The sequence below is a fragment of the Buteo buteo genome, chromosome 10 (assembly GCF_964188355.1).
Source record: "Buteo buteo chromosome 10, bButBut1.hap1.1, whole genome shotgun sequence".
NCBI classification, from domain to species: Eukaryota; Metazoa; Chordata; class Aves; order Accipitriformes; family Accipitridae; genus Buteo; species Buteo buteo.
Window position 1 is genome coordinate 11,259,078 of NC_134180.1, and position 21,419 is coordinate 11,280,496.

The 21,419-nt window shown below is 39.9% G+C and overlaps 1 protein-coding gene across 8 annotated transcripts in view; it reads right to left on the reverse strand.

Annotated features, from left to right (window-relative positions):
- Positions 1-6,163: 6,163 nt before the first annotated feature.
- The window catches only part of RABGAP1L (RAB GTPase activating protein 1 like), a 262,912-nt gene continuing 247,656 nt past the window's right edge, over positions 6,164-21,419 (reverse strand). For 6 of the 8 annotated variants that reach the window (XM_075038616.1, XM_075038614.1, XM_075038615.1 and 3 more), the window contains 6 exons: positions 14,071-14,181; positions 11,520-11,624; positions 10,191-10,274; positions 9,618-9,689; positions 8,163-8,360; positions 6,164-7,799 (listed from right to left, as the gene is read on the reverse strand). In XM_075038616.1, coding sequence (XP_074894717.1) covers positions 7,644-7,799; positions 8,163-8,360; positions 9,618-9,689; positions 10,191-10,274; positions 11,520-11,624; positions 14,071-14,181 — 726 coding nt within the window. In that variant the 3' untranslated portion in view covers positions 6,164-7,643. Of the gene's footprint in view, positions 7,800-8,162; positions 8,361-9,617; positions 9,690-10,190; positions 10,275-11,519; positions 11,625-14,070; positions 14,182-16,544; positions 21,393-21,419 lie in introns of those variants that run through there. The other 2 variants (XM_075038622.1, XM_075038618.1) reach the window with 2 other exon arrangements.

Sequence of the window (21,419 nt, forward strand, 5' to 3'; positions counted from 1 at the left end):
AAGAGCTGCAGTTGAGAAAGTGTCAGGAAAGATCTGCATAACTAACCATGGTTATGTTTAATGTTCATAGGACTGAGCTTCAGCCTGTCCATCTTCAGGAATAGCACTTGAAGCTGGGCTGGTTGGTTTTATCTCAAAAATACAATATGGTCAACTGGAATTTACTTCTGCGGCATGGTTATTTAATTGGTTAAGGGCAGTTGCTTATTCAGGAATTGTTTCCTTACGATCTTTCTGTTGAGCAGCCACTGAAACAAGAAAAAACTTTCTGTGTTTTTTCCTTAGCTACTAATCTTTGAGTTTCTCCACTCTCAATTGTGGTCTTATCTTAGGAAGTGCTCACAGTTTTAGAGTTTAAATTGGTATTGCTTTATAATTTAATTTCTGGTTAGAGGAGAAAATGCTTTCACTAATACATAAATGCAATTGTAAGTGAGCCTGTAATTTGCTTTTTTTCTTGAGTTTTTTTTTTTTTTTAACCAATGTTTATATTTAGTTTCCTTAAATCAGGAGCTTTTTGGTGGCTGTGGCACTTCCACTTGAGTGGCAGCTTCCATGTGGAAGAGTTGTCACTCTTGTAATGTAAAAACAAGTTCACACAGCTCTCCTTTGCATAAAGCTGCAGTAGCAGCTGGATGCTGCATCCTCCCCTGGCTGGGAACAGAAGAAAACTTGGCTTTGTCAGCCTTTCTTCTTCTGTGCATCTTTACAAGGAGCCAAGTGGCAGGCCTTCTCTGGGGGGAGAAGAATCAGAACAGTTCCTGCATCAGGAAGGGGAAAAGGAGCTGGATTAGAGTTAGTAGGAGTACTGAAACTCAGCTGAAAGATGCTGGTCTAGTCTGGCTGGCAGACAAAATACAGTGCAGAGTGCTCTTCAGTGCTCATCAACTCTAGAGACAGGGACGGGGTGGGGGGAAGTGTCAGAGAGGGCTTTGAAAGGATGTGGCTTCTTTATCTAGCACGTAGTAGCCATTCCTCCTGCTTCTGCCTGCAGGCATTGATAGCAACTGATGAAAAACAGTCTTGCGATAGTGATAGGGAGGTAAATCAATACAAAATGTTATGTCTGGTAAACTTAATCTTCAGCTTTTCTACCTCTTTGCCTTCGTATCTTCCCCTGAAACGCTGTGTGCTTTTCCAGTCATCTGGGAACAATGGCTGTTCATCTCAATTAATAAAAAAGAAATGTTAGAGCAATTGCTCACATGGAAAAATGGTTTTATAAAGCATTTGAATCCTTTTGACTGCTGTAAATTCTGCTCTGTCCTGTTCTTGCTCAGCCATGCTTCTCTGTTACACGAGTCAGTGTTCAGTTTCTTGCTATTTCCTTCTGCTCCCAATGTCTCTCCCTTCAGGCATGCTGCCTCATGGCTCGCTTGCCTGTTCCTCTTGCGTACTTCAGGGAAGCATGAAGTCCCTAACAACAACTCCTGTTGCCCTATTGCTATATATCAACAACCTTCAAGAAAAGCATATTTACCACTACGTTCTCTGTGCTGGAAACCTCAGACTAGCACGTGGAGCAGAGGACCAGGGTCACCCATTAGCTCTCTAGCACAGCACCTGGCTGTCAGACTCCTTCAGAACAGATTACCCCTTTTGAATGAGTACATTATCCTAATAAATGGGTTGGAATTAGCTATGTAGCATGCGCACATTTTGGACAGCTGGTCTGCCAAGTCACTGTGTCCTAGTGCAATAGTGCTGCTTGAAAATAACCAGCTGGAGTGAACTGTATCAGAAAACCTGACACAGCAGCTGTTTATTATTGCAAACAGATTGAAGCTGTTTCTTAAGTAAATGGCTTATGAAAATAAGCACCTTATTCCCATTTTGTTTGCATTTCCATTTATTTTACAAGGCATCATTCACACAATGATAACAAGGTACTGATCCAAACAATTCTGTAACAATTAAAAAAGTAAACATTTGTTGTGACCATGTACATTGAATTGCACTTTTAATAACAAGCATTACACTTATATTTCCATATTATACTTTATATAATACGTGGATTTGTTACACAAGTACTGGCAGTACCGAATTGTTCTCAGTTAAAAGTCTGATACCGCTATGATGCTCTTTTTTCCTCACTCTTTAGGATTTGCGAACTTGGGACACACGCAGGTAACAAATGCAACTCCAAACCTGGAAAACTTCACTGTAATGGAGTCAGAGCTTTGAAGCTGCTGTTTTCAATGTGCTGAAGTGAATCCCCCTTGAATGGCAGACACTGAGGGATCTGGATCATGCTTGGTTAGACCCTTTTCTGCATTCATGTGCCATCTTTTCCCAGTTCAGAGAAGCCAGAGAATCTTCTTCCACAGGAAAGCAACAGTTCCCAAAGCTTAAGAGAGCTCCTGGCACAGCTTTTGAAGGTGTTAGCAGCAGCAGCGCAAACTCAGGGATTACTGGAAGGAGGGAACTGGGATCTGGAGAAAAATCTGAGAACATATGCTCTTGTTTGCATTGGTAGTTCCATCCATGTATTATATAAAATACAAAAATAAGAGAAACTGAAAGGAAATTAGTACAGCCCAGGATTCTGGTGGTATCAAATCATAAATGAAATTTATGATACCAAATCCTTCTGATGTATTTATCCCCTTGTGATTCAGCTTCCTATATATTATTCTATATATAAGATATAGTTTTCCAAAGATACATATATATTCCTTTACAGGTTAAATAAAAGCAAGTCCCACTAAATAAGAAAATAAGAGGAAGTAATGTCCTAATTCTCTACCCATATATTTTTTTTTCTTTTTCAGGTAAAAATAGCATGAAATACATTCAGTAGCAAAGCAGTTGGAATCCAGGAGAAATGGACAGCCCTGTAATCCTGGAGGATTAACCTGTACGTGTTAAGTCACAATCCTGCAATAAATTATGTAGACTTCTGACTTGGGAAAGATAGGATCTCGATCAATGTTGAGTATTATTTATCCTGTTGCAAATTCTTTGAATTTCCCAAAACCCATCTCTAGATTAGCCCAGTTTTAAAGGCTGCTGTGATGTATACCAAACCTAACCTGAAAGGTCCTAACTTGAGGGCTTCATTGTGTCTCCCTTGTATTATTACTTGGAAGGAGGTAATGGGACAGCTCCCAGTAGGATATTAGCATAATAGACAGAAAAATAATTTAGTTCAAGCCTTTGTGTTTGCAAGAGCAACGTGATACCCGGCACTGTGTATACTCACCACCCTGGGTATACACAGCGTTACAGGTCTAGTGCAGCCAGCTGTTTGCACAAGAGGGTTCAGCTGGAACAGAGGCGTGGTTGTCAGCCAGAGCAGTCCCTCAGTCTTGAGAAAAACCTCTGCCCTCATCTTCACATTCCGACAATAACATGTACCAAGGTTTTCCCTCGCAGTTGAAAGAAAACCAGCATTGTAAGATAAGAGTGTTTCTGTTTTCAATGTCAAAGGTATTTAGGCTTATTAGATTATGCAGAAGTATGCCAGTTATCCCTGAGTCTAGTGGTAAATCAAAATAAGAGGTATAGTTCTCCCACACATGCAAGTAGTTTCATGGATTTCACTCCAACTACTTAATAGAAGGAAGGGAACAGCCCTACCTTTATCCTGTGGAGAAAGCGTGACTTATGTAGCTTCCAAGTTTTGATACTTCAGTGCCAGTAAATTCAGATTTTTATTTACTCCTAAATTGCCACATTGAGTCAGCAAGTGACATCATGACTCTGAAGTCAAGGGGATACTTCAGGCTTTGTCAAGGGGCTGAATTCTTGCTGTTCTTGACTTTCTATCTCTTGCTCCCCTTGGAAATGGCTGTTTTTATTTTGAGTTGTTTTTAACACAATGGCACAAATGAAAGTGTCTATCTTAAAAGAAATTTCAAGGGCCAACTAAAAGAAGTCCTATAAAATGTCTAACAAGGAAAAAAATTGCTTACCTATGTAAGCAATTTAACTTAGCTGTAGCAAATTATATACTAATTAATGGGCAGGACAAGGATGTGTTTGTCAGGTGGCAGTAGTGATTACACGGCTGACTACCTTTCCTGAGACTGGTTTTACTAAGCATTAATGCATATGGACCTCAGGGACTTTGCAGTTTCTTGGATTAACACCACACATGATATTTTCTGTTTTGTTGTTTTTAATTCTCTCCGGGTACATTTAGAATTTGTTAAACTAAGTGAAATAAGTCCTATTACTTTAGAATATTGAGTTTGACTCACAAAGATAATACAAGACTAGTTCACAGATGTACCATGTAACTAAATCAGCCTTGCTTCATTTATCCTGTAAAGTGTTACAATCAAAGTAAAACCAACTTCTTTTCAAAGTGAAAAAAAAGTACTTTTTTTTTTTCCATATTGGGCATCTCAGGAACAGATTAGAATCCAACAAGATAAAACAGTTGTACTAAAAATATTCTTTGGAGCTTTGTCCCTAATCAAAGTAAAGGCTTTATTTCAGAACTGTGCATTCTCAATAAAATTAAAAAATAAGATTTAGTTCCACATATATATTTATGAAATTCAAGTTACTTTTAACATGTTTGATGTGGACACATAGTTTAATACTGAGTCAGGAAAAAAATACGAATCACTCCAAACTTACGAGCTACGTTAGCTGTTCCAGTGCCACGCGAAAATAAACAGTTTCAGTGAGACTTTGATGATGCTTCCTGCTGAAAAGCTAGAACAACGAGCCAGCTATCCCCGACAGATCAGTTGGTCTGGGATACGTGTGCACGTAGCTCTGTCACGTACTGCTGAAAGGGCTAATTAAAACCCAGATTTGTTTTCTCACAGGAAGCTAAGTTTACCAATAGCATGTATAGTCAGCAGGTAGAATTTTAGCTTGCATGGCTTAATCCTGCAGTCTCGCTCCTTTTCTTGTTTCTGAATATAACTATGCTTATTCATCAAGATAATGCCATAGAGCTATTTTCTTATTCTTTCAGTAGTTTTGAGAAGATGCAGTTTCCACATAAATATTACTCTTCCAAATGCCACTGCTACAAATGCTACCTTGGATCTACAGATGGAAGGTGAAAATTGTTTACTGCCTTTATGTCATTGCCAAGAGTGATAATGCAGCCATTGCCTTCTGAAACTTTTTTTGCTGATGTAAGCTAGCTGCCATCCTACAAGGTTGTGAAATCATCATGGCTAGCAGGTAGCAAACATGTTTTTGTCACAGAAACTCAACTTCCAAAGTCAGAGAGCTGCTACACTGAGAAAGACAATGTTGTGTCAAAGCCAGTTCCGTGAAACATGGTGAGTTTACTTAACAGTTCTTTTCTGATGAACTGGGAAAGTCCCACTCACGTGATCCACTTGCACTCATTGGACCCTTTGAGATGATTTAACTCATTACTTTGGCAAAAGACTAACTGGGGGGAAGAATCCACCCACATCTTCTTTTCTGTTTGTTTTTAATCATCTCCATTAAGTGCCATAACAAGGACAAGGGACATGACTGTACAACAGGGAGTTGGAGGGGTGAGATATCTGAGCAGCAGTGAGCTGTTACGTTAACTCAGCTGCTCAGGCAATCACAGTCTTACCCTTTTTTAAAATTATTATTATTATTATTATTACTGCATTGTTCCAGTCAAGGTTTTAAATCCACTTCTAAGTACGATTTAAGGTAAATGAAATGAGAAATTCGGACACTTGTCAAACCGTCAGTGTCACGCATCAGCACAGTACTCTCAAATGTAACAATCAGATGTTCACCGGGTATTCTTAAATGTCACTTCAAATTTATTATGCAGTTCATTTTGAGTGTGAGGTGGAACTGGTAAGTGAATGACTAATGCTAGGTTTAGAGAGTCAAGAGAATGGAAACATTTATGCAAATATTAGCACGAAAGTGACCAGAGAAAAAGATCTTTGTTAATATTTGCAAAAGAAATTCCTTCAGCTTTTTCCCCCCTTTTTTCTCACTGTATTAATATTTCCAGATAATCACTGTTCTTGCAGGTACATTTTAAAATATTCAAAATTTTCAACCCCTTACTCTTAGAAGGGCGAATTTTGTTGCAGGATAGTTGTGTCAGGATAGTGATTATATTTTGATCTCTACTTCAAACAGCTGACTGCCTTTCAGAATCATTCCTTTGGCACAGGTAACATTAAATTTGTACTACCCTGTTTAAAATAATTCACAATTATGCTTGACAACAAAGCACAAGATGAGTATCATTAAATTTTATTGTACAAAACTCACAAGATATGGCATTCCTTAGAATTAAAAAAAAAAAGGATCAAAACAGACTAATGTCCCTGGAACAAGTTTGTAAATGGAACAATTAATACATGACCTTTAGTCCAGCAATGTTATTTACCTGCAAGACCATCTTTAGACATGACAGGTATAATTAAAAAAATATTCCATCAGTTCAAGCAATAGTTTAATTTTCCATGAAATAAGTATTTCTATAAACACTTTATGTTCAGTCAAAACAAATGCTTTTGAATTTTCTTACCTTAAGAGATATAAAAGAACCAGACAGCCTTGGGAATCATCAGAGAAGTCTACCCCACAGGAAATTCTAGGTTTTGTATTCCACTTGAAAATGTTTGTTTTTATAAAAATAAGTAATACCAACGTAGCATTTTCTAACCAAATACTTCTAGCAAACAGATCTTGCTTCTGTGATGTTTTATTCATCAGTGCAGCACAAGCCTTTTGGGTTTTTTATTTGATACCTCATATCTGTGTCAAATTCAGAATTAGAATATAGACCCAGGGAAAGGTTTTCATTACTTCTATTCATAAAACCTACCCTTTATTGCACAGGATTTACAAAAGGTCAAAACTATGCAAGGTCTTCACTCTGCTTCTCAGCAAAAACATCAAATAAATGTTGAACGGTTTTCCCTTTATCCCAGTGGAAGGAATTATTTCTTGGAATTCTTAGTATAAACATGAAATAAAAAAGGGAACTAGGTAACTTTATGTTAAATTCCAGTTTGGCTGTAAATAGCCTTTAAACAACAATGCTACAAAGAACTGCACTACTTGCATTTCTGAAGAAAAAAAACAATCAAAACTAAGAAATTATCAGGGAAGCTCATAAACAATTGTGCCAAGACAGCATAAGACTATCTTTGCTATGGCCTAAGCTTTACAAAAAGTGCTTCTCTGCAGGACGCAGTCACTGCGATAAACTTCTGAGATGGTCCCAGGGCGTAGGTTATCCTAGACACCCGCACACACACTAGTACTTATTACACTGTGCTTTCTATGAAGAGATTATGCTTCAGTACTTTACATTTTCCATTCTCTGTCTTTCTCCAGAAGAAGAAAAAACCTTCTACGCAAGATAAAAATAATTTTGAATAATTAGTCATGTATTAAAGACCTAGTTTTGAAGTATTTATTTAACATCTAGTCATATAAAATAAAGTGTAAAAGTATGAAGTTATCAGAACGTGGCTTTCAGCAAGGCAGTTTGGGAAGTAAGAATTCAACATAAAACAGGAATTATTTTTTTCCCCCTTTGAAAAGGGTCACATCAGAATGAATGAAAAACACCGAAGAATTTCACTTCAAGCCTGCACTCCTGCCTTTTGTCCTTTCCCCAAGAGGAGAGACCACTGGAAGAATCCTCCAGGGTTTCAGTTGTGTTGTTCTTTGTGCTCTTGTATCGGGTCTGGCTGGAACTATGTACTGCCCTCTCTGGGTGGCAGGGGTGGCTGAGGCTGCTGCGGTGGCTGCGTGCCTGTGGCCGTTTTGATAGAGTTCAGGGTTTTGCTAAACCAAGAGTTTTTGGCAGCTTGGATTTCATTCATAAGGGCTCCTCTCTGGTGCTCCAGCTCCTAAGAAAGCAGAATAGTCAGAATTGATCAAAAACCAACCAGTTAACAAAAAAGCATCCTCAAACTCAGTCCCTGCAATCCAGCACTTTCCTTGCAACCTCCCAGGCACTGGGGAGAGAAGACAGATTGAAATTGCTGAAACAGCAGAAGATATTTAGATATACAAATAAATCCTCACTTCTTTTCTTTTCTTTTTTTTTTTTTCTTTTTAAAGACACAAAATCGTTCTGGAAGTTCACAGATATACAGCAGTACAGGTACATGCTCCCTTTTGGAATAATTTCTTTGCATGATTCAGAATTATTTTGGACTGAGCACAACAAGGTTAAGGAGACTGCCCTGCTGTACTTGGATTCCACATACCTGAATTTTACACTTGGCTTCCACAAGCTGCAGTTTGGTCTGTGCGAGTTCCAGCTCCATCTCTCTCAGCTGCTTCTTCAGTGCATCCTTCTCATCATCTACTTCTATGCCTTTATTCTCCATGCTTACAGCAGGCAGCTTCAGTGCCCCTTCCTTACTGAAAATCTCACTGCAGTGTTTGCAGGCCATCACTTTACCCTGAAATACCCAGAAAGCTCATTTTAATCCATGTTACTGGAGTTGCTGTGCTTCCTGGAAGAGCCATTTTTATGTTAGACTGCCTTCCAGTCAGTAATCTCGAACTACCCAATACTGCAGCTTTCATATTTGACATGAAAAGAATTTGAGAAGTTCATGAACAATTTCCAGGGTATATTAACCAGTATAAAAATTCCTAAAATCTACTTAGCATGCTCTGTCTAAGCACAGAGACTTTGCTCCTCGATCAGAATTACCCAAGCCCTCTTGCTACCAAAACTTTCTAATATTTTGCAGTATTTACGCCAGCACAATTCAGAAGAGTAAATTACACTCTAGGGACTTTTCGTCTTCCATAAAAGCACTTGACCAAATTAACACAGATTGTGATATTTTAAAGAATGCCAGGTAGCTTTTCCATATTTCCAGAAGCAAGCGAGCAGTCTGTGCTCACTGCAAGGGCCAATATTGTCCTGTTGGTGCTTGTTTAACATCATAGGGGATGGCCCTTTTTGCCAGCGATGCCTGACACGCAGCAGTGAGGTTCTCGTGCTACCCGGGAAGGTGAACCAGTTGCTCATAGCTGAAGATGTAGCACAGCTGGCGTGGCTCGCACAAACTAAAATGGGATATTGAGCTATTTCAGAAGATTATAGGAATGTCAATCCTAGAATTTTTTTTTATCAATAACATAAAAACATCACTAAAAAGCAACAAATCAGGTTCAGCTTGAGTACTAAAGAGACAAGTAGAAGCTACAGCAGAGGGAAAATAATTCTGCCAGCTCAGTAGTGACAAAGCAGAGGGATGGAATTATTACCTGATCAGGAAACATTTATCTCTAGTCCAGATGTTCCTGGTAAGGGGGTTTCGAGGAGGGAGATGAACTGCTATGGAAATTCTGGGGATGGCCCAAGCTGTGCCAATTACTTAAACCAACTCTGCTTAAATTACAGAACCCCAAATATAAACACTGCCCAATTTGGCCATTTCCGACCCCTCCACTGTGCACACTGGAGTACTATATGCACTTCAGTTTGAGAGTTCCACCCTATCTGATATAAGATAAAGAACCGTGAAGGGAAATAAACCCTTTCATTGTTTACATCTGATGAAAAATGCATGTGGGGCCATCAGTGCAGCTGGGTGAACACCGCTGCTGTTACATTAAACTTCAATTCACGTTTTGTTCTGTATCCCTGGCATTTAGCAATACTTGCATTAGGAACATCCCATATGTTGAGGCATCATTCTCACCTTCACAACTTCCAGTTCATCTTTACTGGCCGCTTGTTGTTTTTCCAGCCTGGTACTCAGCTGGGAACAAATCTGGAGCAGAGAAAGCAGTCTTTTAGCTAAAGTTCACTGTACTAAAATATAACCTGTGCTTTTTAACAATGATTTTTGTTAGAGCCAACATTTCTTAAATTCTACCTCACTCAGGTACATGCATTCCCCCTTACCAAATCCACTGCTGCTGATAATGAGTTTAAAAAAAAATGGCAGTATTCAATACAGAACCTGAACACGGAGACTGGAACATTTTATGGATGAATTGGTTTATAATGTTTATACTGCATTATGTCACAGAGTAAAGAAGCATTCACCCTACAGTACTAAAATTAGCTAAAAGACAGGTTATTCCCGATTCCCTAAATTAGGAGCTATTAGGAAAACCATAAAAAGATTTATGACAAATTACAATGCTTGCTTTCTGAAAGCCTGAAACGTAGTGTATCTTATTGAAAGGGTGAGATCTGCAACTCTGAAAATTCAGCGCTCAGAACAGGTTGAAAGAAGAAACATGAGAAAGTGTCTCTATAACAGTACCTGTTTATACTCTGCAATAATGGCAGTGGTTTTCTTGATCTCAGATTCTGCCTTCTCTAGCTGCTTCCTGAAGACTTCCTTCAGCTAGGGATTGAAGGAGAGAAGTTACACAGCACACTGAAAAAAGTTCTCAAAATTGTTCTCTCAAAATTGTTCTTGGATTGTTCTCTCAAAGTCTTGCTGTGTTTACAACAGTCCTACAGCTGCTTCTTACCAAATTCCAGTTCTTCAGACAAGTGTCTGATTTACTCAGGATACAAATACTTACTATGTTCAGTTATAACCAAATGTGTATACTGTGATACAGTGAATCCCCACTTAGAGAATTCTGTAGGGTAATTCTCTTTCTCTGCATTAAATGGTAGTACAGTGTGGTCCACAGAATACAAAACAAGAGCATTACTATTAAGTGGGTTTTACTGATTTTGTTTTTGTTTTTCTGCACACTGTCACAGCAGGTTTGGACAGACAGATTATTTGTTTGTTTGGCGATGAACAAGGAAGAAGAATCTCTTGGCACTATCACTCTCACCTCCGTAACAGGAGAAAAAAACCTGTTCTGGTCTGTGGCGCTGCATTAAAATACAGCTAACTCATTCCTCCACCAGTTGGAACCACTAACCTTTGAGAGCCCTCTCAGTAGGAAAAAGGCCTCCACTGCCTTTTTATAGCAAACAGAATGTGGCAACCTCCATTTTAGAGACACACAAAGAATTACCATTTGATTGCTGTAGTCACTGTTGTCAAACGGCTAACATAAAAATCAGGGTATCACTTTTGAAACATAGTTTCATGTGTGTCAGTATTCAGCATGTTAGATATGTAGGATTAAAAGAACTAAGACTGAACATTTCTCAAATGAGTCTGAGGCCAGGTCTAGTCAGCAAAATTCTCCCAACCCCCAACTCTGTTCTGCTGTTGGTTCTAGCTTCAGACAGGAACGTTCACAGCTTTATTTCAGTGAACCAGCAGCTGAATCCAGAATGGCCTCTTATAAGGCAACACCTCCTCCAGCTCCTTGTTTAGGTAAATAAAAGAGGCCTGATCATGTCTCCTTAGTTGTGACTGCGCACTGCCAGTGAAAATGATTACTACAGTACTGGGAAGGGGATAAGGTATGGAAAACTGAACATTCAGAACTCAAGTAAAGGAAAACACTAAACCCCATACTTTTTTAAAAAAAACATTTACCCTGGCACTGTAAATTTTTAATTGTGACTGCATTTTAAAGACAAAATTCTTTCTGCAATTGCAACGCATTCATGCTTCTCTGCATATCCTTTTGCTTGTATTTGCTTGCTAAATGGGAAAAGTTGGAGAATGCCTTACCTGAGCAGTTTCCTCTTCCTGCTTCCGTTTCTCTTCCTCAGTCTCCACTAGCTTCTGTTTGGTCAGGAGAAGTTCCTTGTTCAAAACATCCGCTTTGTCTTCAGCCTAGAATTAGAAAAGGTGGTGTAAAACAGATGTTATCTGTGCCAATACAAATGTATTGGTATATACATCTCAGAAATACTGCAGATTCAGGTTCTAGCGTTGCCTTTTCCTGCCCTCTGATGGCTCACCTAACCTATTTTTTGTAAGAAATTCACTTTTCAAGTAGCTATTTTCAAATTTATTTCACCGTGTTTCAACAACTGTGCAAGAGGACCCTTTTGCCAAATGTTTACCAATGCCCAGATAGCAAGTAAGCATAGATACTATGTCCTAATACAAACAGTGATGTATAGAATATTTTTGTTGGGAACAATATTAATCTAGGCGGGGGCAGCATGATTTAGCTCCTGCGTAACTTCAGATAACTCATTCCATTTTTGTATCTGTAAGTGGGGAAAACAGATATTGTAGAAAACGTCCAGTGCCTGCACTGAATCTTACGAAGTGTCCAGGCAAAGACGAGTATAAAAGAGACAAAGGGGACCACCAGATAAAATGGTTTGTTTATCAGTGCAAATAAGTATTACCTGGAGAAACTTGATACTGTGTGTGTACTGGAGAATATTAATTTTCTCCTTTCTTTGAAAGGCTGAGCTTATGGTGAAACATACTAGGAATGCTTTGGTTTTGTGAGCATTATCCTCACCGATCACCAGGAGAGAAACATATTTCTCAATGTCTGGATATATTCTGTTGACCTCCCCAGCTAGGAGATGCACACTGCATCACACCACTCCTTCTGTTCAGTAACTAGGTGCTAGAACAGGCAAGGGTTGTGGTGAAATAATACTTAGTTTGCTGAAAATACAAGAGGGAAAATGGCATTGTAAACAACAAATAACAGTACAGAACTTGTCTCTCTGAGATGCAGTTTGGTTTTCTACCACTGCTGGCGGTATTAGCTTATCTGTCTGCCACAGTGGTAATTATTAATGAGGGTGTTAGTGGCGACTGTGGGTAGCAGAAGCAGCTCCACCAGGGCCACAACTGAAGACACGGATTGAAAATTCCTGCATTGCTTAGTGTGTATATGACTGTATGGGAGAAAGGAAAACAAGCAGTGAAAGAACGTGAAATTGGTAAGATTGACATCTTAGAACAAAAGAACTCAGTGATTACAAGGATTTTTTTGATGAAAGACCTGTTTAAGATATGCTTTGAAGGAACTACAGATCCTTCCTCCTTTTATGTGTTCATTCCAGGTTCTCCAAGCAGCTGCAGTGGTGTATGGTATCACCTGTCCTTGGAGATGAGGAGTGCAGTAGCACAAAGTTTTTCTCTCAGTGCCAGTGAACTGAGGTGTGGTGTGGGAAAACTTCATGGAGCCGTTCTCATCTACAGAAAGACTGCTAAAATGCAGGAGAGCAAGGAATGGGACTGGCAAAGGTATGTGCTTGGCAGCCTTGTCACGATACTTGAGAAAAAACAAGCACAGGCAGCAGCACACATAAAGGTGCTTTATGTACAGCTATTCCTGGGGAAGATAGAGCACCTCAGCACATTGCTTTTTGCCTTCACATGAGATTGCCCACTCCATCATGCCAAGCGCATCTCTGCCTGTGTTTGCTCACCAAGATGGCTCATATTTTTAGAATCACATGGATCCAAATCAGCAGAGCCTAACTGCCAAGGATCTGCCTAAACAGAAATACAAATTGCACAACCGTGGTCAATGATGTTTACAATTCTGAGGCTAGATAAAGAAAGCCAAATAACTATGGGAAATCAAATTGAGAGGCCCTTGCAGGAAAAGATTTTACATTATAAGAGCCACTACAGCCCTCTGAGCAAGGCACTAATCAGGAGGTGTGGAGTATGGCTCTCCTGTCTTTAGTACCTTAATAATAACTGTTACGCATTTATCAATACTACATAAAACACTCCAGAAAAAGGAGGGTTGAATGTGTAGTTCTCTGACAGTCATCTCTGAGATAAAGGGCTCTGAATGCTGCTGCCCTCTACATTCCAGTCTTCATAGGAAACAAAAGCAGTTATCAATGGACACCCAGGAGCCCTTCTAATTTTTGGTGCCATGCCACTTCATTATCACTGAATTTTGTTGGCTGTACTGATCCACATAAAGTGGTAGACATTCTGCAAAGCAACTTGCCTTGAAATTAAGTCTTTTGAAGAGTACATGATAGCTTTCTCAAGTAAATGTTCGTTCTTTGGTATCTGCCTAAAGGTTATGGCTTACATTTTCTAAAACAATCCACAAGAGAGAAGGTACAGTCAGTGTTGGCAAGACACCACTGTGAATGCCTACAGTTGCATGCACATGGAAATCCAGCCTTCTAATTGCAACTAGGAGTGAGGTTGTTAGGAAAATAAAGGCACAAATAATTATCTTTTTAATGTTGTCTTCATGCTTTCACTTGAGCACAAAGCAGGGCTCCTAAAATTGGTGTTGCCAAGCCTGAGCTGGACCCATCTCTGTTAGCATTACCTGGTCCAGGTCATTCCGTAAGGCAATTTTGCTTGTTACAAGCTCATGGGCAAGGTCATCGTTCTCCTGCTCCAGCCGCATGCTTGCTTCTTGGAGCCTGCGGTTTTCCCTCTGCAGAAAGAAAGGAACAGCCAGAAAAGGAAGTTAATCCTTATCAATATTAAAGAGCAACAAGCAAGTATATTGTGTGTGTAAAACACCAAGAAGGCAAGAGTGCACATTAAGACAGGACTGCTGCTCTGGGAAACAACAGTGAATTAAGCCAGCAGTGCAAATGCAGCGATTCCACTTACATCCCAATGGTTATGTTTGTGTCGCATAAGTGACACACTGATTGTAGGGTTTCTCTGTCAAAAGTAAACACCATCCTCTCCTCAAAAGCTCTTGGTTTTTGCTTGCTCATCATCAAAAGAAATGAGGCAGATAACATCCCACCCAGCAGCAGTGAACAGGGACCAATTAAGAGATACTTATAGTAAGAATGTTTCCAGTTGAAACTAGAAAGCTGCCCTGTGCCATTTTACAAAATTTTGTCTGCAGGAATCCATAAAAATAGTCCATTTTGTAGATGATGTAGTGCCAACTTCCCATCTTCTGTGGGACTGGTAAAGAACAGCATTCAGCAGGGAACTCCCTACAGCTCGTATAACCTGTATCACCATTTGTGCACTTTCTCTGTAACTTGTGCCGGTGACAACAGTGCACATTTTCCAGGACACCTGCTGAGAAAAAGTGCCAGATGGAGAGGGGACCTCACTCCCCGAACACAGGCCCAGAACCTGTTCGGCAGGCAATACACAGCAACACAAAATACAGAACTTTGAGACCGCAGGCCCTGGTCCTCGCTGCACTGCACTCCCTACCCCCTCCACACAGGCAGAAACGACTATGTAGAGCACTAATTAGAGAAGGTAAGTACACAGGAGAAGGATGAACAGTAGTAATTCATGTTTTTTAAAAAATCAGTTTCAGTGACTGTTCTAGGGCTGAGAAACAGAATCATATTCAAAAGACGTCTGTGGGTCAGTGGACTTCCAGGAGTCTGCAGAAAATATACATCTTCATCTTTGGAAGAACACAGCAAGGTGGGACAGATAGATATGCCCTCCTCAAACAGATTTTAAGAGAGAAAAAAATGCGCCGGCCTTCAGTCACACAATGATTGTGTATCTTTCATACCAAAAGAGACTGCAAAGGGAATCTGTGCGCTATGGAAACTCAAGGAAAAATACCAGGTTCATATGGAAACTCATAGGTGGAGGAGCAATAACCTGTATGCTGAGATTTCAAAAAGGACCTGTGCTCACTTGAAAGGTAACTTATGTTCTCCAAGAAAAAACAGTAAAAGTGAATAAATATTAGCATTTAACACAGCAAAAAATTTCCAAGAGTTGTTTAGTGAATGCCTTCCTACAAAATGTGATTTCTTTGCATAAGCACATTATTCAGTTGTCTTCACTTCCTCCTGCTCACCAGCTACGCTCAGATTTTTTTTTTCTTTCCAAACTCACTACCGTGAAACTGCAATTTTCATTTCTGTTGCAAGAAGATTTTGCATGCTTGTCTTAAACAAAAAAGGACAACTACAGCTCTAAGAGGATGCTAAAAAATTCTCTTCTGTGTGGGAGCTTCCTTTGTGGCAGGAAGCAGAACCTCTGCAAGTACTCTAACAACCCTTAATGTGACCCTATTGTGCAACTAGACCATGCACTGCCCTGTACAGGAAAGTAAGTGTTTCCTTTCCAAAAGACTGTACTTTAAATAACTTGTTTTGTTACAGAAACTGTAAGTAAAATACTTTTGTTTAACACGGTTAAAATAACCACTGCTAAAAGACGCATAACTTTGGGGATCTTTTTTATTTGAATTGCACTGTATTCTGTTTGGGACAAGGAATTTTTAAAAGTAAAATTCTTCTGTAAGGATAATATAAACTTTAAAGTGGGAAACCAAATTGCAGTCTTTAATGATGATGATGATGATGATAATAATAATAATGCTCTAATGTCTCAATAATAATAACAACAACAATAATAATGCTCTAATGTATCTTTATTTCTGTGTTTTGTTCAGACCATCTTGGAAATGTTGATTTTTATAGACACAACTCTGCCAGCAAGCAGCTGTCAAAGTGAGTTGAGTTCACCTAAAAACTGGGACCAGATCAGGACGGTATTGCTGCCAGGTGCTGCAGCACCAATACCTTTTCATAGGGATGTTGCTTAGAGGGAGAAATCTGCAAATTCTTAAGACTTCCATAAAATAAACCAGAAAGAAGTTTGCTTTAACATTTTTGCTATGCTTTTGCCAAAAGCTTCAGTGTCCGCAAAGCAAGCTGCACAATGTGAAGTTCGAAGTTCCTGCTTTGCATTCACAGACAAGTGGGTAAGCAAGCTACGTAGTTGGAAATGCGCTATCCTCCTCTTAAACTAGAATTTACACGGCATGTTGTTAGTAAGTTAAAGATCTCTTACCTTGGACATCCAGTCAATAGCTAAGAGATTTTTTTATCTTGTTCACCATACTTTTAATCTCCAGCTGAAAGTCTCTTATTGGGCTACCTTTACTCTTCCTCCACACAGGGCAGTATGCACAATTAGATGGTTTGTCTTTTCCAGCTCCTCCCCCCAGATCTAGCAGTGAAAAACTGCCTCCTTCCTGAGGAGGAAACTCTTAATCTGCTTAAGTCTAAATAAAACTTAACGTTACACAGTAAAGACAAAAATAGCAAATAGCACTTTTCATATGTAGCCAACTATTTTCAATGGCTCCGAAACATTTACAGGGTTTTATGAAATACCATTCGCAATGGCATAAAGTTCAGTGGATGGAGCTGGTTTGTTACAGCAGGACTTACATCACAGAGAGCATTTTGTAACCTGGCATAAGCCAACTTGTCAGACCTGCTAGTTGTCCTTAGTGTAAACAGACAGCTTCCTGCCTTTTCTCTACACACCACTAACAATTTACTGACTATTCTCTTTGGCATTGCTCAGTTTTTACAATCAGTAAAATAAGAGATTCCTCTTTCCCAGATTCCTCGTTCCAGTTACAAAAGGCACTCTGGTGAACTCTGGTTAGCTTTTAAAAGGAGGATACTGCATTTCCAAAAGGGACAAACACCGCTGATACATACAAACACAAATAAACTTACCTCCTGTAAAGTCACAGACCAAATACTGCTTTCAACCATTGGTGTAAAGACAGTGAAAACAGGATATAAAATAATTTTTAATACCAACAAAGACAGCCAAAAAAAGAAAAAAGTTGCTGATTCTTCAGTGGGATTTTGGTTCTGAGTTTTAAAGAGGCTATACTCCAGCTTCCATCACACACTGGACGGAAAGAAGGCGGTAAATTTGAAAGCAGTAGGCAAGCCTCAGCTCAGGAAGACTGAAAGGCTGAACTCCACCCTCTGCTCCCTTCCAGCCAGCACCAAGGAGCAATTCCTGACAAGACTAGTGGCGATGATGCATGCTCTCTGTGCTGCTACTCAAGCAGGGCGTAAAGAGTCACAAACCTTGTTAAGCAATTCAGTGTCACATTTTCTGATGAGCTAACACCCAAACCCCAGATCTTTGGGCATGAACAGATTCTCGATGGTGGAATGAAAACACTGATTAAAATTCACTTTTCTGGATGTGAACAAATGGAAGTCTTCATAAGCCCATCAGAAAGGGCTTTTGATGGCAGAGGAGCTCTGAAGGAAAACCCTGTGAAGCTCTGTCTAGAAACCCAAAAGGCTTTTACAGCAAGCTGTCCAGGAAAACCTCTCATGGGAAGCAACACAGAGGCTCCTGGAGGTACTTTGTGTTTTCTGTTTGTTGACTTAGAAGAAGCATTCCCAAAAGTGTCCCAGCACACTTTTTTTTAAAAAAAAACACAAACAATGATCCACATCAAGAGTTATCTTATGTTTTTGCTCACAACAGTTACCATTCATTTACCATGACTCTGAATAAAAATGACCAGTGTATTAATTTTTGCTTCCACTTCAAACACGCAAAAGGCCATTATGTCCAAATTACACATTTATTCAGACAGACAACTTCTCTGTTGCACAACAAGGTCCACAGAGGAAAAGGCATTTCTACCCTCAGAACAGAACTGTGTGCACAAGAAGGGTCTGCTTGCAAAACTCCAGCCCTTCTTTGTATGGTTATATCCTCTTTATTTTAAATCAAGAAGTCCCAAGCCCAACTCCAGCAATTTCTCATCAGGTCAACCAAAACCCTGTTACATGAGGTGTTCTCAAACACAGAAAAAACCCACAGAATATATAGAAAAATATCAATCTGAACTACATTGCTATTTTTTCTGCACATGCAACTCACTTTTCTTCCTGACTTCTACAGGCAATTTGTAATTTATTTTAACCAAAAGTCATGAAATTCGGTGACAAACAGCAATTTAGAATATATTTACTTTTGCACCTTTTAAAAATCTATCTGACAAAAATGTGAGCGATAATTTGTTATAAGCAATGAAAATAAAAGTGGAAAAGTGTCCATAAAAGAATACACTTTTCCTAAATAATACTTGCAAATACAGAAGAAAACAAACACCAAAAATAATGGCACTGTTTAATACTGTTCTTTTGGTAAGTCAAATCACAATCAACATGTAAAATAAGAGCTGGGCAGGAACTCCTGTGGCATGTAACACAGCTCATTGTAGCACATGAATTTAACCTGTCAAGAAAATGTGACTGGTTAATGGCAGGCCAGACGTTGCAAAAACAGCCCTCTTCTGGAGCCGCTGGAGAGTTTGGGGTCGGTGGGACTAGAGGAGCGCCCTGTCTGGACATACCCTCAGGCAGGAAGCATCTCTCTCCCGGTGATTCACAGGGGGCTGCTCAGCCCCACTGTTCCTGTGCTGGGGAACACCTTTAGGACCCAACCGCAGGCGACGAGAGGAAGAAGCACGCCGCACCCTCGCACTGCTCTGGTTCACTCCTGGTCTCCCCTGGACGCTGGGGTGAAAGTCAGACCCGCACGCGAGAGCTGCATCAGCTCCCGTGAGTTCCCTCTGCACCGCTCGCAGCGCATCAGGGATGGACCAGGAGGAGACAGCAGAGCAGCAGGGGTCCCACTGCCATCGCGGCAGCTGCTCCCACCCCAGTGCCACACACGGCCCAGCTCCTACTTTCTCAACAGTCCATCAAGCCATTTCCACCAAGGGCCAGGTCACCGGCAGGTGTCTTACTCAAGACATCCTTCATCATTGCAACTCAGAAGTGCCTGTGTCTCTGTGGTCCTGACAAATCCCTATTGGCAATAAAAATTGTAACACACTGCAAACAACAAAAACTCTTAACGACGATAACTAAAAACTATCAACAGACTGAAAGTCAGTTTCCTTCTTGACCTGTAAGAGGAATATTCTGCAGGGTTCTCCACTCCAGCGATCCCATTCAGGAAACATCCCCTTCCTGGGCAGTAAACCAAAAACTTGTTTTGTTCTGGGAAAAGAAACTGTAAAAACTACCACGATGGAGGCTTTTAGGGTACAGCCCACACAGAGAGTGCACGAGGCCAGAGGGGACCAACAGCAACGCTGCGCTCAGAGGCAATACTGGCTTTTCAGCAGCGTGGACTCAGTCCTTCCCCAAATCAAGCCCAGCTGGGCAAAGTCTAGCACCGATGGTGCCAAAATTAAATGCATTTCTAAACACATGGGCTGCAGAGCAATAATTTAAGGGACAAGCAAAGTTGGCTCCCCACTTTCTGCCTGTGAGGACCACAGAGCTTGCGTTTCTTGCTGCCCTTTGGAAACACTCTTGAAACGTCGACTCCTACCAACCTCAGCTTGACACATTAATAAAATCAAACAAGCAAGACAAGGAACAGAGAGCACTTACAAACATTTCTTCATGACACCCATCAGCTGAAGAATGCGTCCGAACTTTGAACTTAATATGCAACTAACCAGTTATGGGGACTCTCTAATCACAGCATCGCTAAGAGGATCAGACCCAATCTAGCTTCATAAAAAAAATCACACAGTGAGTTTCAAACATGCAAGCCAAAACCCCAGGCTGTGATCTTGACTGTGACAGTGACTCACATAAACAGTGGCCAAAGAGTCACTTTCTAGATCCTCATTTGCAGCTTGGGGATAATGTTCTTTACCATCCATTGCCCAAGATTAACTAGTTAATATGCTTCCACAGAGCTTTAAAGAAGCCGTATTTGTTTTCTAAGTATTATTTTAATTCCACAGTACTATAAGTGAACCACTGGAAAAATACTTAAGTTAATCAACAGCAAGCTGTATTCTTTTCTAAATAGGTCATACTCACTACTGGCTCTCAGCTGCTACAGCAGTCCCAGTTCCCACAAGCAATAAAACCTACACACTTTGACATCAAAAGAACTATGCTCCAAACATAATTTTTCACAGATAAATAGTTGTTTTTTTTAAAAAGTCAGTTTTACTTTCTCTGTACCTGTAACTCTACCTTGTCACATTTATGAATTATGGCATAGTCTCTCACTACAGATTTTTATACTGTGGTTTTCTGAACATGCTGCACTTGTCTTACGTTCACAGACCATGTAAACCTGTTGCACCCTGTATGATTATTTACTACCACTCCTGGTAGACTCCGTACCAACTGCAATGTCACTTAACATATTAAGGCACAATGAAGAACAGCAAGAAAACAGTACAGGTATATGTAAGCAATGTCACTTCCCAGATAACCTGGGCAATGGGCAGTAAAGTGCTTCAGCTCTGGCAGCTTCACCTAAAGAAAACTGGATTTTCTAAAACAGGGTAAGCAATAAATGGATCCTGAACACTAAGTGAAGTATATGCCAAGAGGCAGAGCCTCCATCACACAAAAATCTATGGCAACAGAATGTAGCAGTGACAATAAAAGCAAATACATTGGAAAGATAAGCAATGCTGATCCAAAATTAAAGAACTATTCTTTTTTGGTGAACTATCAAGCTATCATATTAATAACTGAACCTTTTTTTCTCTGCTGCTTTAAAGCAGGATATTTATTACTATTAATTCTACTACAGTAGTACCTTGGAACCCCAGGAGAGTTCTGGGTGCCACTGTACTAAGCATTATATTAACAAAAAATTACTAACGCTTGGTATAAACAGAGATGAATAACAAGGAACATATCAGTCAAGGAAGAGTTCATCTTCCAAAAGTCTCTGTGGATGCCACTGCACACAGCTTGTGCTAGAACAATGTGTATTTTCTCCTTTTTGTGTCTGTAGCTGAGAATCACCCTTTGTTTCTGCGTCTCATGAAGATCTCCCGTAAAAGTGCAACAGCAGGAGAGTTACCTACAAACATATAAACTGAAAGAAGAAAAATATTATATGTGG